This window comes from Bufo bufo, chromosome 1, assembly GCF_905171765.1.
Source record: "Bufo bufo chromosome 1, aBufBuf1.1, whole genome shotgun sequence".
Classification (NCBI taxonomy): Eukaryota; Metazoa; Chordata; class Amphibia; order Anura; family Bufonidae; genus Bufo; species Bufo bufo.
In genome coordinates this window covers 86,475,277-86,487,995 of record NC_053389.1, presented here as the reverse complement: position 1 = coordinate 86,487,995, position 12,719 = coordinate 86,475,277, and the positions used below count along the sequence as shown (strand labels likewise).

General features: G+C 40.9%; 1 protein-coding gene across 3 annotated transcripts in view; it reads right to left on the bottom strand.

Moving 5' to 3' along the window:
• Positions 1-12,719, bottom strand: part of DRD2 (dopamine receptor D2) — a 337,249-nt gene that overhangs the window by 118,562 nt on the left and 205,968 nt on the right. For all 3 annotated transcript variants that reach the window (XM_040415550.1, XM_040415549.1, XM_040415548.1), the window contains exon 3: positions 2,729-2,865. In XM_040415550.1, the coding sequence (XP_040271484.1) occupies positions 2,729-2,865 (137 nt within the window). The remainder of the gene's footprint in view (positions 1-2,728; positions 2,866-12,719) is intronic.

Sequence of the window (12,719 nt, the reverse complement as noted above, 5' to 3'; positions counted from 1 at the left end):
AACTTAAAAAACTATCCCACCGTCCTGGTGTCTCTAACCACATGGGCTGGCAGATGGACTCACGAAGTGGCAGTTGCCCCAAATTTACACTACAAACTTATAATAGGGAGAGACTTCCCGGGCTTCCCGGCACTGAGGCCTACTATGACAGTGACTGATACCCATGAGACAGGGGTAACCCTAACAGAGGGGCCTGGCTCAGGGGGGAGACAAGAACCCTGGGAACCTGAGACTGAAGGGCCAGTGGAAGGGGTCACCGGCCGCCATTTCGGTGGAAGAGGGGGAGACAACCCTGCTAAGTGTAATGGTGGGAGCTTGCCACCCGGTCCTGAATTGGCAGACCTCAATGTCTACGGTGATAATTTTGGAACCCATAAACGTCGGGACCCAACTCTAGTCTACACCTGGGAAAATGTGTTAGCAGTTGATGGCGAACCTCAACAACCTGGAGCAGAGTCAGTGTTTACCCGTTTTGTGGTTCATCAGGATATGTTGTATCAGGTAAAACAAGTATGGGGTGAACCTATTGAACAGTTGGTGGTTCCCAAGGCTTATTGCAAGCTTGTCTTAGATCTAGCCCACCAACATGTTCTCGGGGGTCACCTGGGGCTGCAGAAAACTCAGGAACGTATTCTACTGTGGTTTTACTGGCCCAGCATGTTCAAAGAAGTGGAAGAGTTTTGTAAGTCTTGCCCGACCTGCAAGATAACTAGCCCCCAACCACATTTCCGTAGTGCCCTAGTACCTCTCCCGATTATCGAAGTACCATTTGACCGAATAGCTATGAACCTCATATGCCCAGTACCGAAGTCCGCCAGAGGGCATCAACACATCTTAGTCATTATAGACTACGCCACTCGGTACCCGGAGGCACTAAAAACTATTTCCACATTCAGTTCCTGGAATTGGAATACTTGAGATTTTTTGAGTATCTTGTTTTATATTGTTGGCTTGTAACAGGTTTCTATTACTAGCAGCTCTGTTTTTCATGGGTGTACAGTTATGCCTATTCAACCCCCTACTTTCCTCATTAACTCCAATCCTCACTAAATCTCCACTGTTTCTTCCCACTCTGTATCTACTCTTTCTACCCCTTATATTGGTATTAACACCCTCCCTCCACCCAGATCCAAGTTTAAAAGCTCCTTCAGCCATCTAACTATTCTTTCCCTCTGCATATCCGATTCCTTAAGGTGCAGTCCATCCCTACTATAGCAACTGTAGCTGACAGATAAGTGACCCCAGTTCTATATGAACTCAAACCCTTCCTTCTTGTACCAGCTTCTGAGTCACTTATTTAACTCCCTAAGCTCCTGAAGTCTCCCTAGTGATGCTTGTGGCACTGATAGTACCGTATTTCTAAGAACACTACTTTGGGGGTTCTAGACTTGAGTTTCTCTTCCAGTTCACTAAAATCATTTGTATGGAACATCCATCTCTCTCTGACTTTATCATTGGTGTGAATGTGTACCATGACTGCCCAGTCTTCCCCAGTCTTACCAAGCAATCTGTCTTTCCAATATACAATATACCAAACTCAAGCACTAAGAAAAAATACACTGTTTGGACTCCAGTTTCGTCAAAGGATGACCTTGTATGTCCACCTAATAATATAGTCCCCTACCACCAGCCTCTGCCTGACCTTTGCTGCACTTCTCTTCCCATCCTTCCTATAGCAGTCATCCTATTGGTTGCTAAGAGCAACATTCTGCTGCAATGATGATAAGGCTCACACCCCCTAATATCAGCCAAACAGGCATATTTTCTAGGGTGCGCCTGCTGAGGACTAGCCTTCCTTGCACTTTTCCCCCTACCCATTCTTGTAAGGCCTCATGCACACGAACGTTGTTTGTTTCCATGTCTGTTCCGTTTTTTTTTGCAGATAGGATGCGGACCCATTCATTTCAATGGGTCCACAAAAAACGCGGACAGCACAATGTGTATGTAGTCATCTCTAGTGATGAGCGGCATAGGCAATATTCATTTTCGCAATATTTCACAAATCTTTTCGCATAATATTTGCAATAAATTTTCGAATTCTAGAATTTGTCATCTCCAGTCATTATTTTTGTGATTGCGCAAATCGGCACTAATGATGCACATTTTTTTTTTGTGCAATACATCCAACTTCACAGCACTGTGTCTAACAGAGACACTAATCCCTATCACAGCACAGTAATTCCTATCACAGTACCTAACACCCTGCGCTGGAACCTATCAGCTACACTATATCAGGATATAACCTACACTGACTATCTCCCACTAACTATCTGTATTATATATATGAGCTAACTATCTAATGCAATTAAATAAGGATCCAGATGAGTCTGCAAAGCACAGCAATAACACTGCTCTCTCTCTCTCACAACTGCAAAAAAACTGCAGAAAATAACTGTATGATAGGGATGTCAGCTGAGACAACCCCTTTGCAAGTGGATTCCAGCCACAAACACTCACTCATCCTATCTTCTATTTCACTTTAAACTTTATGGGTGGAATGAAACCAGTCAAGAACTACTCACTTGCAGAAGTTTCAGCAGTTTAACCACTACCAATATAGCATGTTTCACCTTTCCAGGCAATAGTTGATACATTTTGTGGTTGGAATTCCCACATGAGATACCCTAGTGACCATATTTCTTCCACTATATCTGTCCTCTTGACTGCAACAGCAAATGATTTCCCCAGAATGAGTAGTCACATTATTATTTTTAGATTCCATACTTACCAGTGTTATTTAGTCCAAAGAGAAGTGGACACGAGATTGCAAAGGATAAGACCCAAACTACTGTAATCATGACAGTCACTCTGCGCTTGGAACTGTAACGTGTGTTGTAGAGCATCGGCATTGCCACTGCTGTATACCTGAAACAAGTACACATTATAGATATACAGTCCTTACACAGTACCAGCATATCTGTAAAGGCAGTTTTAAGGAAATTCTATCAATAAAGCAAATAAATAAAACAACACTTTCTTCTTATACATTTTGTGTGTTGTATATGTATCCTCTGGTATTTATAGCCGTCAAACGGCCTTTTAAAAAAAAAATAATAATTAGGGTCTATGGAGCTATTCACATGGGTGTTTTTTTATTTTTTATTTCAGTGAATAGTGGCCTTTAAAAAAAAAAAGACATGAATTAAATGGGCCTGTTTTTAACGGCTATATAGATACGAGTGCACCCGTTTAATGGGTGTTAAAAATGGCTATAAGAGTATATTAGGGGCTAAAATAAATACTCACTTGAATGCAGAGGGACACTCACATCTTATTGGAGGCAGCAGGACCTGATATCAAATCATCACTGCTTGCGCATGTCTTACAGCATCCAATGAGGAGTGAGTGTCTGTGGTCAGGTGATAATTATATATTTTTTTTGTATACAGTATACTGGAATACATTAAGAGGGGCATTAAAATACTGGAGTACATTAAGACGGACTTGATATATACTGTGTACTGAGGAGAACTAAGATTGGCCTTGATGTCCAAGGGCACTATTGGGGGCATGATATATACTGAGGACACTGCAGTGGTTGGGATTCAAAAAATCATCATATGAAATCTATCGTAATGACCATTTTTAATGGCTGGTAAAATGGACGGCCATTAAAAACAAATAGACAGCTGGTAAATAGATGCAGTCACTGATGCAAAATGGCCATGAAAAACTGATAGCGCATCCATTTTTATTGCCCTTTTTCCCCCCACTGTCGTTTTAATGTAGCCTTAAAGGAATGTAGTCCAGGATTAAAAAAACATGGTTGCTTTCTTCCAGAGACAGTGCCACAACAATCCATAGGTCTTGTTTGGTATTGAAGTAAATAGTACTACACTGCAATACCACTCAAAGCCTGCAAATAGCTGTGACAGTATGCCTAAAGGCATTAGCCAAGCTTTTGTAATCCTGAGCAGCCACTTTAAAGACTATCTGGCAACATTTGCATTATCATTCGTCTGGCATCATTACATGGAGGTATGCAACCATATGGGTTGCCTGTTAATTTATAAACCTTGACCCTTAACAAGGGTGCACCATGTATGGTGTTCTGTCCATTCCGATATTGTCCTAGTGGGAAAGAATAGATTGTTCCCACCTTTCAGACAGGACGTTACATGCAATAGTAAATGATAGCCTTTTATAAACTGCCTCCAGAAACTGCACAGCACAATATTATGGCATTATATATTACTAAGAGATGCAATATACACATAAACACCATAATAAGCAGTTTTTAACATGTCTATTTGCCACTCGAGGGGTATTCAAGCGGTGGCTCAAGTTCTAAATCTCTCTGAGTTTAATTTACTACCCCTTAAATTAATTCTTTTTTTGTTGAATTTGAACCTTACATGCAGTTATTTTACTTTTAAGAATGATTTTTAGCTCTAGTTACGTGGAACCACCATGGGCACGAACATGGCACTCATGTACGCCAATATTGTTATGGCACAGCTAGAGGAGGATCTTGTCTATGTATCTTACCACTTCAGCCAAGTGCTGGGGTGGTGGAGGTACATAGACAACATTTTCCTCTTATGGACTGGCTATGGAATGGAACTGCTTCTTTTTGATGAGTATTTGAATACTGTTCATACATGCATTAACTTTACATTATCTTACTCCACTGACAAATTACAATTTTTTTGGGATACACAGTGATTAATCAGGGGATGTTAAATACAAATCTGTTCCTCAAAAAAATTTATAAAAACAACATACATATAATAGCTCACATTCAACAACTTTGCTAAAATCTTTGCCATACAGTCAGATGTTAGGAATCAAGAGGATTGCGGACAATGATCAAACATGTGAATTGGCCTTGGGGAAAATGTGTAATAACTTTTTGGTTAGAGGATATCCCACAGCACTGATTGATAGACACAAAAAGAGGGCCCAGTCGCTATATAAAATTGATTTTCGTAAGCCTAAATCTAAATGGGAATCAGCAGAAAGGATTCCATGCATTTCAAAGATCTCAGATTTCAGTAATGATATATTGAAAATTTTGAATAAACACTGGCATGTTATTAAGGCTGGCCTTTGACATATTGAGGTGTTCGGACAAAATCCACTCATGTCATACAGACATAATTACAACTTATGTGTTCGTCTGGCAAAGTCTGATGTAAACATTCCTAAAACTAGACAAATCTTTCTTAAACCTCAAGAAATCGGGTCATTCCTATGTTTAGGGTATGTTAATTGTCCCTAAATGTTGGAAGGTACTACAGTAAGTTAAAACATCCAATTTCTGAGAGAAATTCCCCATCAAACATTTTCTGACATGTGTATGAGTCATTTATGTTCTGTGTGCACCTGCAACCTCCTATATGTGGGCTATAAGTCACACAGAACATGTTTAGATAATTGGTTTGACCTATTTCCCGCAGAATCCTGTTCCCAGTATTGTTAGGATTGTGATATACACTATACAATCCTTTTTCTGTATTTTCCTAATTTTTGTTTTTGGCTCTCCTTTATCCCAGGAGAGAGGAAAGGAGAGTCGCTGCAACATTAAGGAAGAAATACACATGTGGGAATGGATTTTGGATTTTCATGTTCTTTTTTTAACCACTTGCCATCTGGGCCATTTGCCCCCTTCCTGACCAGGCCTAATTTTGCAAAACTGACATATCTCACTTTATGTGGTAATAACTTTGGAACGCCTTTATTTATCCAAGTCATTCAGAGATTGTTTTCTCGTGACACATTGTACTTCACGATAGTCATAAATTTGAGTCAAAATATTTCACCTTTATTCATGAAAAAATCCCAAATTTACCCAATAATTTGAAAAATTCACAATTTTCTAAATTTCAATTTCTCTGCTTTTAAAACAGAAAGCGATACCTCATAAAATATTTGCTACTTAACATTCCCCATATGTCTACTTTATGTTGGCATCATTTTGGAAATGTCATTTTATTTTTTTAGGATGTTAGAAGGCTTAGAAAATTAGAAGCAATTCTTCAAATTTTTAAGAAAATTGCCAAAACCCACTTTTTAAGGACCAGTTCAGGTCTGAAGTCACTTTGTGGGGCCTACATAGTGGATACCCCCATAAATGACCCCATTGTAGAAACTACACCCCTCAAGGTATTCAAAACCGATTTTACAAACCTTGTTAACCCTTTAGGCGTTCCACAAGAATTAAAGGAAAATGGAGATCAAATTTTTAAATTTCACTTTTTTGGCAGATTTTCCATTTTAATCTATTTTTTTCTTTAACACATCGATGGTTAACAGCCAAACAAAATTCAATATTTATTACCCAGATTCTGCGGTTTACAGAAACACCCCACATGTGGTCATAAACTGCTGTATGGGCACACGGCAGGGCGCAGAAGAAAAGGAACTCCACATGGTTTTTAGATGCCATGTCCCATTTGAAGCCCCCTGATGCACCCTTACAGTAAAAACTCCCAAGAAGTGACCCCATTTTGGAAACTAGGGGATAAGGTGCCAGTTTTATTAGTACTATTTTTGGATACATATGATTTTTTTGATCATTCATTATAACACTTTATGGAGCAAGGTGACCAAAAAATTGGTTGTTTTAGCACAGTTTCTATTTATTTATTTTTACAGCGTTCACCTGAGGGGTTCAGTCAAGTGACATTTTTATAGAGAAGATTGTTACGGACGTGGCGATACCTAATATGTATACTTTTTTTCATAAATTAAAGTTTTACACAATAATAGCATTTTTGAAACAAATAAATTATGTTTTAATGTGTCCATGTTTTGAGAGCTATAGTTTTTTTATTTTTTGAGAGATTTTCTTATGTAGGGGCTCATTTTTTGCGGGATGAGGTGACGGTTTTATTGGTACCATTTTGTGGGACATACGCATTTTTGATCACTTGGTGTTGCACCTTTTGTGATGCAAGGTGACAAAAATTGCTTGTTTTGACACCGTTTTTTTTTTTTTACGGTGTTCATCCGAGGGGTTAGGTCATTTGATATTTTTATAGAGCTGTTTTTTACGGACGCGGCAATACCTAATATGTATACTTTTTTTATTTGTTTTACTTTAACACAATAAAAGCATTTTTGAAACCAAAAAAATGATGTTTTAGTGTCTTCATGTTCTAAGAGCTATAGTTTTTTTATTTTTTGAGAGATTTTCTTTTGTAGGGGCTCATTTTCTGCGGGATGAGGTGACGGTTTTATTGGTACCATTTTGTGGGACATACGCGTTTTTGATCACTTGGTGTTGCACCTTTTGTGATGTAAGGTGACAAAAATTGCTTGTTTTGACACAGTTTTTTTTTTTTACGGTGTTCACCCGAGGGGTTAGGTCATTTAATATTTTTATAGAGCTGTTTTTTACGGACGCGGCAATACCAAATATGTCTATTTTATTTTATTTTTTCTATTTTTAAATTATTTTTTTTATTCCTTACTTGGGGACTTTTTTTCTTTTACATGTGAAACTTTTTTTTTTTTTTTCAACCCTTTATTTTTTTTTATTTTTTTTTACACTTTTCGTCCCCCAGAAGGTCATACAAGACCTCTGGGGGACATTTGCTTCACTTTTTCATTTTTTTTTCACTGTTGATTTCTCCTGTAACTGGGGCTGACATAGTAGCCCCAGTTACAGAAGAAATGCACCCCCTAGAGAGGCTGTACAGCGTAATTCTGTGCTGTACAGCCTCAGAGCAGGGCTGATCGGGGTCTGTGGATGACCTCACACAGCCCCTGCACTCTCCGGTCCCGGCGGTCACATGACCGCCGGGCCGGAACAGGAAGCGCACAGCGCTTCCTGCGCTGCATACACAGCGCTCAGTGAGCGCTGTGTCTGCAGCGATCCAGAAGGCAGGGACACCTGGGAACTGTCCCTGCCTTCTCTAAGGGTTGCCCTGCTGTCACTGACAGCGGGCAACCCGATCAGCAGCTGCACGATTAGCGTGCAGCTGCTATTTCTGAAAGGACGTTTTATAAGGTGCTTTCAGAAATAGAGGTCCACCCATAGGACGTTTATATCCTATGGGCAGACGGGAGGAGGTTAATCTTTATTGTCTCATTTTTTTTCTTTTATTTACGCTGTGGGTTATCCTTTGATTACATAAACGTAAAAACACTAAGTTGGAGCTCACCTCACCATATACCACCGAGGAGCATGGACACAGAACCGGAACCAAGGCTGAGAAGTAGCAAAAAAAGTAGATTGTCCAGCTTCACCTCGCAGTGCGTGTTTTATTAGGAAACGTGCTTAAAAACCAAACATCAGGCTCATTTCATCAACATGTTTCGGATCAACATATATTACAGATCCTTCCTCATGACACAGAGAATAAGACTGACAAATCTTATATACAGAGTAAAAGCAGTGATTCACCTGTGGATTATTAATTGGCAATTAGACTGCTTTCACCCCACCCACAGCATATACCACTGAGACACAGGAACAGAACTGCATGAGAAGAAGAGAGAAAAAATAAAATAAAAAATTCTTAATTTTCTCCCCTCTCTTCCTTCCACGCAAGAACCGCCCCTAAAGGACAAGAAAGAAGATACATCTAATAATGCAATATTAAATCTTGTCTTTGATTAAGGCCCAAAGGCATACAGGACTGAAATCTAAAAATCCAATAAGCTTCTCTATTGAGACTTTTATCCGATTCAGTCGCGCTCACCTGCATGGGATAATTTCCAAGAATTGGTGGAGCGCGATTTGTTCCGGTTAAAGGATAATGTCAGCAATAATACAGGCAGGCACAGAAATAATTAAACTGTTGAGGAAAGACTAGCTCTATCTAAATTGGAGTCTATGCCAGATATTTCTATTAGACAGGCAGATAAAGGGGGTGCGGTGGTGGTCTTGGATCGTTCCGTGTATAGGTCCCAGAATCTCCTTATGCTGGGGGTTCTGGACACATACACGGAGCTATCCAGTGACCCCACCCCCTGCTTTCAGGAGGAACTTCTGGAGCTGTTAAGTGTTGGAGTGAGTGGAGGGTTCATTAATCAGAGACAAGCAGACTATATTTATGTTCCTTTTCCTATCACTCCGATATTTCACTCACTCCCGAAAATACATAAGCCAGTGTTTCCTCCTTCGATGCGACCAATTGTTGCAGGCATAGGCTCATACTCTGAAAGAATGTCAGAATGGGTAGATAGTCTGTTACAACCATTAGTGCAAACCTTGCCTGGTTTCTTGCTGGACACTAGGTCAGTGTTACAAACCTTTTATGACTTCAAATGGAACCCGGATTTTGTTTGGGTAACAGCCGATGTCACATCACTTTATACAGTCATCCCGCATGATCAGGCTATTGCTATTGGAGAGGGGTCTTCTGGTTTTCCTGATGAGGAGAGATTTTCCTCGTCTTTGTCATTTATTTGGCAAAAGATTCAGGGTAATCTGAAGAGGATGAGTGAGAGATATAAGCGTGTGGCAGATAAGAGATGTGTGCCTGGTTCGGACCTGAATGTGGGTGATCTGGTGTGGTTGTCTACAAAGAATATCAAACTGAAGGTTCCCTCCTGGAAGTTGGGTCCTAAGTTTATTGGGCCTTACAAGATCTTGTCCGTCATCAATCCCGTTGCCTTCCGTCTTGATCTTCCTCAGACTTGGAAGATCCATAATGTTTTTCACAGGTCCCTATTAAAACCTTATGTCCAACCCACTGTACCCTCCTCTTTGTCTCCTCCTCCAATTGTTGTTGATGGTAATCTTGAATTTAAGGTCTCTAGGATTATGGATTCTCGCATTATCCGCGGTTCTCTCCAGTACCTCGTTCATTGGGAGGGTTATGGTCCTGAGGAGAGGATGTGGGTTCCTGTGGCGGACATTAAGGCCACTCGTCTCATCAGGGCTTTCCATAGGTCTCATCCTGAGAAGGTGGGCTCTGAGTGTCCGGAGTCCACCCGTAGAGGGAGGGGTACTATCACCGCAGTCGTCCTTCTCTATCTCTTGCATGACTTTCTTTGTTTTAGTTTCACTTTGTCATCTCCTTTCCTTCTCCCAGGTGTCACCTATTTAGACTAATCATCTCCCTTTATATTCCCTCCCATACTGCCTCACTTTGCAGTTTATACTACTTCCTGGATGAAGTGTTAACTGCTGGAGGCTGCTGCTGCTGCTGTTTGCTCAGATAAGTCTTTTTATGTATTGTGTTTCCTTGCCGGCTTGGTTCTAGGTGACCCTGACTCCGTCCATATTAAGTGCAGGGAGCCGGTGGTCGTGACCCCTCACTATTATAGGGTTTTCAGGTGTCACACAGTCTTAGGTACGTGGGCATGCAATTGTCTACCATTGAGACCCTTGCATGGGCATAGCAGTCAGGGAGAGCTCTTAGGGTTTTATAGGGCTCACCTATATGCTCCTTAGTTTGAGATCAAGCCAGTCGGACGTTTATTCATAAGTTCCAGCTATCTGCAACATCATCCGTGACACCTACAGAGCTACTCTTAAAAACCTCCTGAACACAGCCTCAGTGAAATACTACCTCCATTCACAACATAAGATATTTGCCCATGGCAACAAGGCCTCTAAGTATGTGAAACAGATGGTGAAAAAGAGGAAGCTAACCAACTATGTACACAAACTCAAAGGTCCCTCAGGCACTATAACATATAAATCTGAACAGATAGCCCTATATTTTAGAGACTTCTACGAATCATTATAAAATTTAGATTTCGCACAGCAGACACCTAATTGAGAGATGCCCAGCTCCCCCATGTGATCTTTTATGGGTAGACTTAACCTCCCTATCCTATCAGACATTACCAGAAATCAACTGTGGACCCCATTTTCCTTGGAAGAGCTTGTAGAAGCTATCCAACAATCCCCTAAAGGGAAAAGCCCAGGACCTGACGGTCTTACAATTCCTTACTATTCCGCCTTTCAAAATATACTAATACCTCACTTACTCCACGTCTACAACTTAACACTAGAAGATAAACCCTTGTCTAGAGAGATGACCAAAGCCCATATAACCCTAATCTCGAAAGAGGGCAAAGATCACACCCTATGCCCAAACTACAGATCCATTTCGCTTTTCAACGTCGACCTCAAACTTTTAATCAAAATGCTAGCCAATAGACTAGCAAAAATCTTGCCTACTCTGATACACAGAGATCAGGTAGGTTTTGTAAAAGGAAGAGAGGGGAGGCATAACACAGCAAGAGTGCTTAATATTCTACACTATGCTAAGCGCATACCACTTGTCCTTCTCAGCACAGACGATGAGAAGGCTTTCGATAGTCAAGTAGCCCTTCATGAAACAAGTCCTCTTAACAACGGAACAGCTTTTTGGGGACTGCAAAAAAATACTGTCGTGTGCATGAGGTCTAAAGCTGACCTCTAGATCGGTCATGTGCAACGACCAAGTCCTCTTAACATGAAACTTTCCAGATCCATTCCTATATGCAATTGATGCAATGTACTCCAATGCCTCAGCTTCTATTTCAGTTAATGGTACTCTCTCAAACCCTTTCCGGACCAGGAATGGTACCCGCCAGGGTTGCCAACTTTTCCCCCTCTTATTTGTTCTGACACTAGAACCACTTCTGCAGACAATTAGATCGTATAGCAAGATTAAAGGTATATTAATAGGTGATCAGGAAAACAAAACTGCTGCCTTCGCGGACGACTTGTTAATTATGATTAGTAACCCAGACACAGCTCTCCCCATGATTTACTATCACCTGAAGAACTTTAGCCTTTTTTCTAACTTCAAAGTTAACCAAAAGTCTCTAGTGAGGCTCTAGCACTGGCCTTTCTGCATCCCACAGGAAGCACCTTGAACAGAATCCCCCCTTTAATTGGTCTTCCCCTTATCTAACTTATCTAGGTGTAAAGATCAGTGCCGATCCTAATCAACTTTTCTGTTAAAACTACACCCTCCTTATGAAAAATATCTCTGACACCATAACAAACTTAGATCTCCCTATCTTGTCTTGGTTTGGGAGGAAAAACATCCTTATGTCCCTTGTCCTACCGAAATTGACCTATCTACAGCAGGTACTCACCATCCCATTTCCATCCTCGTACTATAACTCCTTAAGGTCACTTTTTAGAACATTTATTTGGAACAAAAAGAAAGCTTGACTATCATACAAATCCCTAAGTCGCCCCAGGAAGTTTGGTGGGATTGCTCTTCCAGACCCTGAACTCTACGGAAGATCAATCCTCCTCTCTAGAGTAGGAGATTGGCTGAGGTCCCCACCTCATAAATCCTGGGTGTCCATGGAACAGTCGATACTAAGGTCAAAACCCAGCCCCCCAGCCTCTTCCCCCCCTTTGTTACCCCTTTAATAAAAGCTACTTTCCCTGCATGGAAATGGCTTCAAGAAACACAGTACTTAATTCCTTTTCCCTCCCCGATCCCTCAAGCCAGGAACATTTTCTATTTAGCCCCGAAAGCACTATATGAGGGACTGCCCGTAAAAATGAGGGACTCTATCGCTTGGCTGAAAGACCTCTTCTGAGATACTCACATATTTACTCTGGAAGACATAAGCCGCAAGCTAGAAATAAGACAATCACACACTAATTCTCTCTATTTCCTGTGAGCATACATTATCCAGCATATCAACCTTGGGGACCTGTACTGTCCCCAAATCTGGTTCGAAAGTTTGATTAGCAACCCTTCCAAACTTATTTCACAGTTATACAACAGACTGAGAATTCCCGCCATCATCACTACCCCAGCATTCATCAGGCTTTGGGAAAAGGACTTAAACCTTTTTCCAACTCT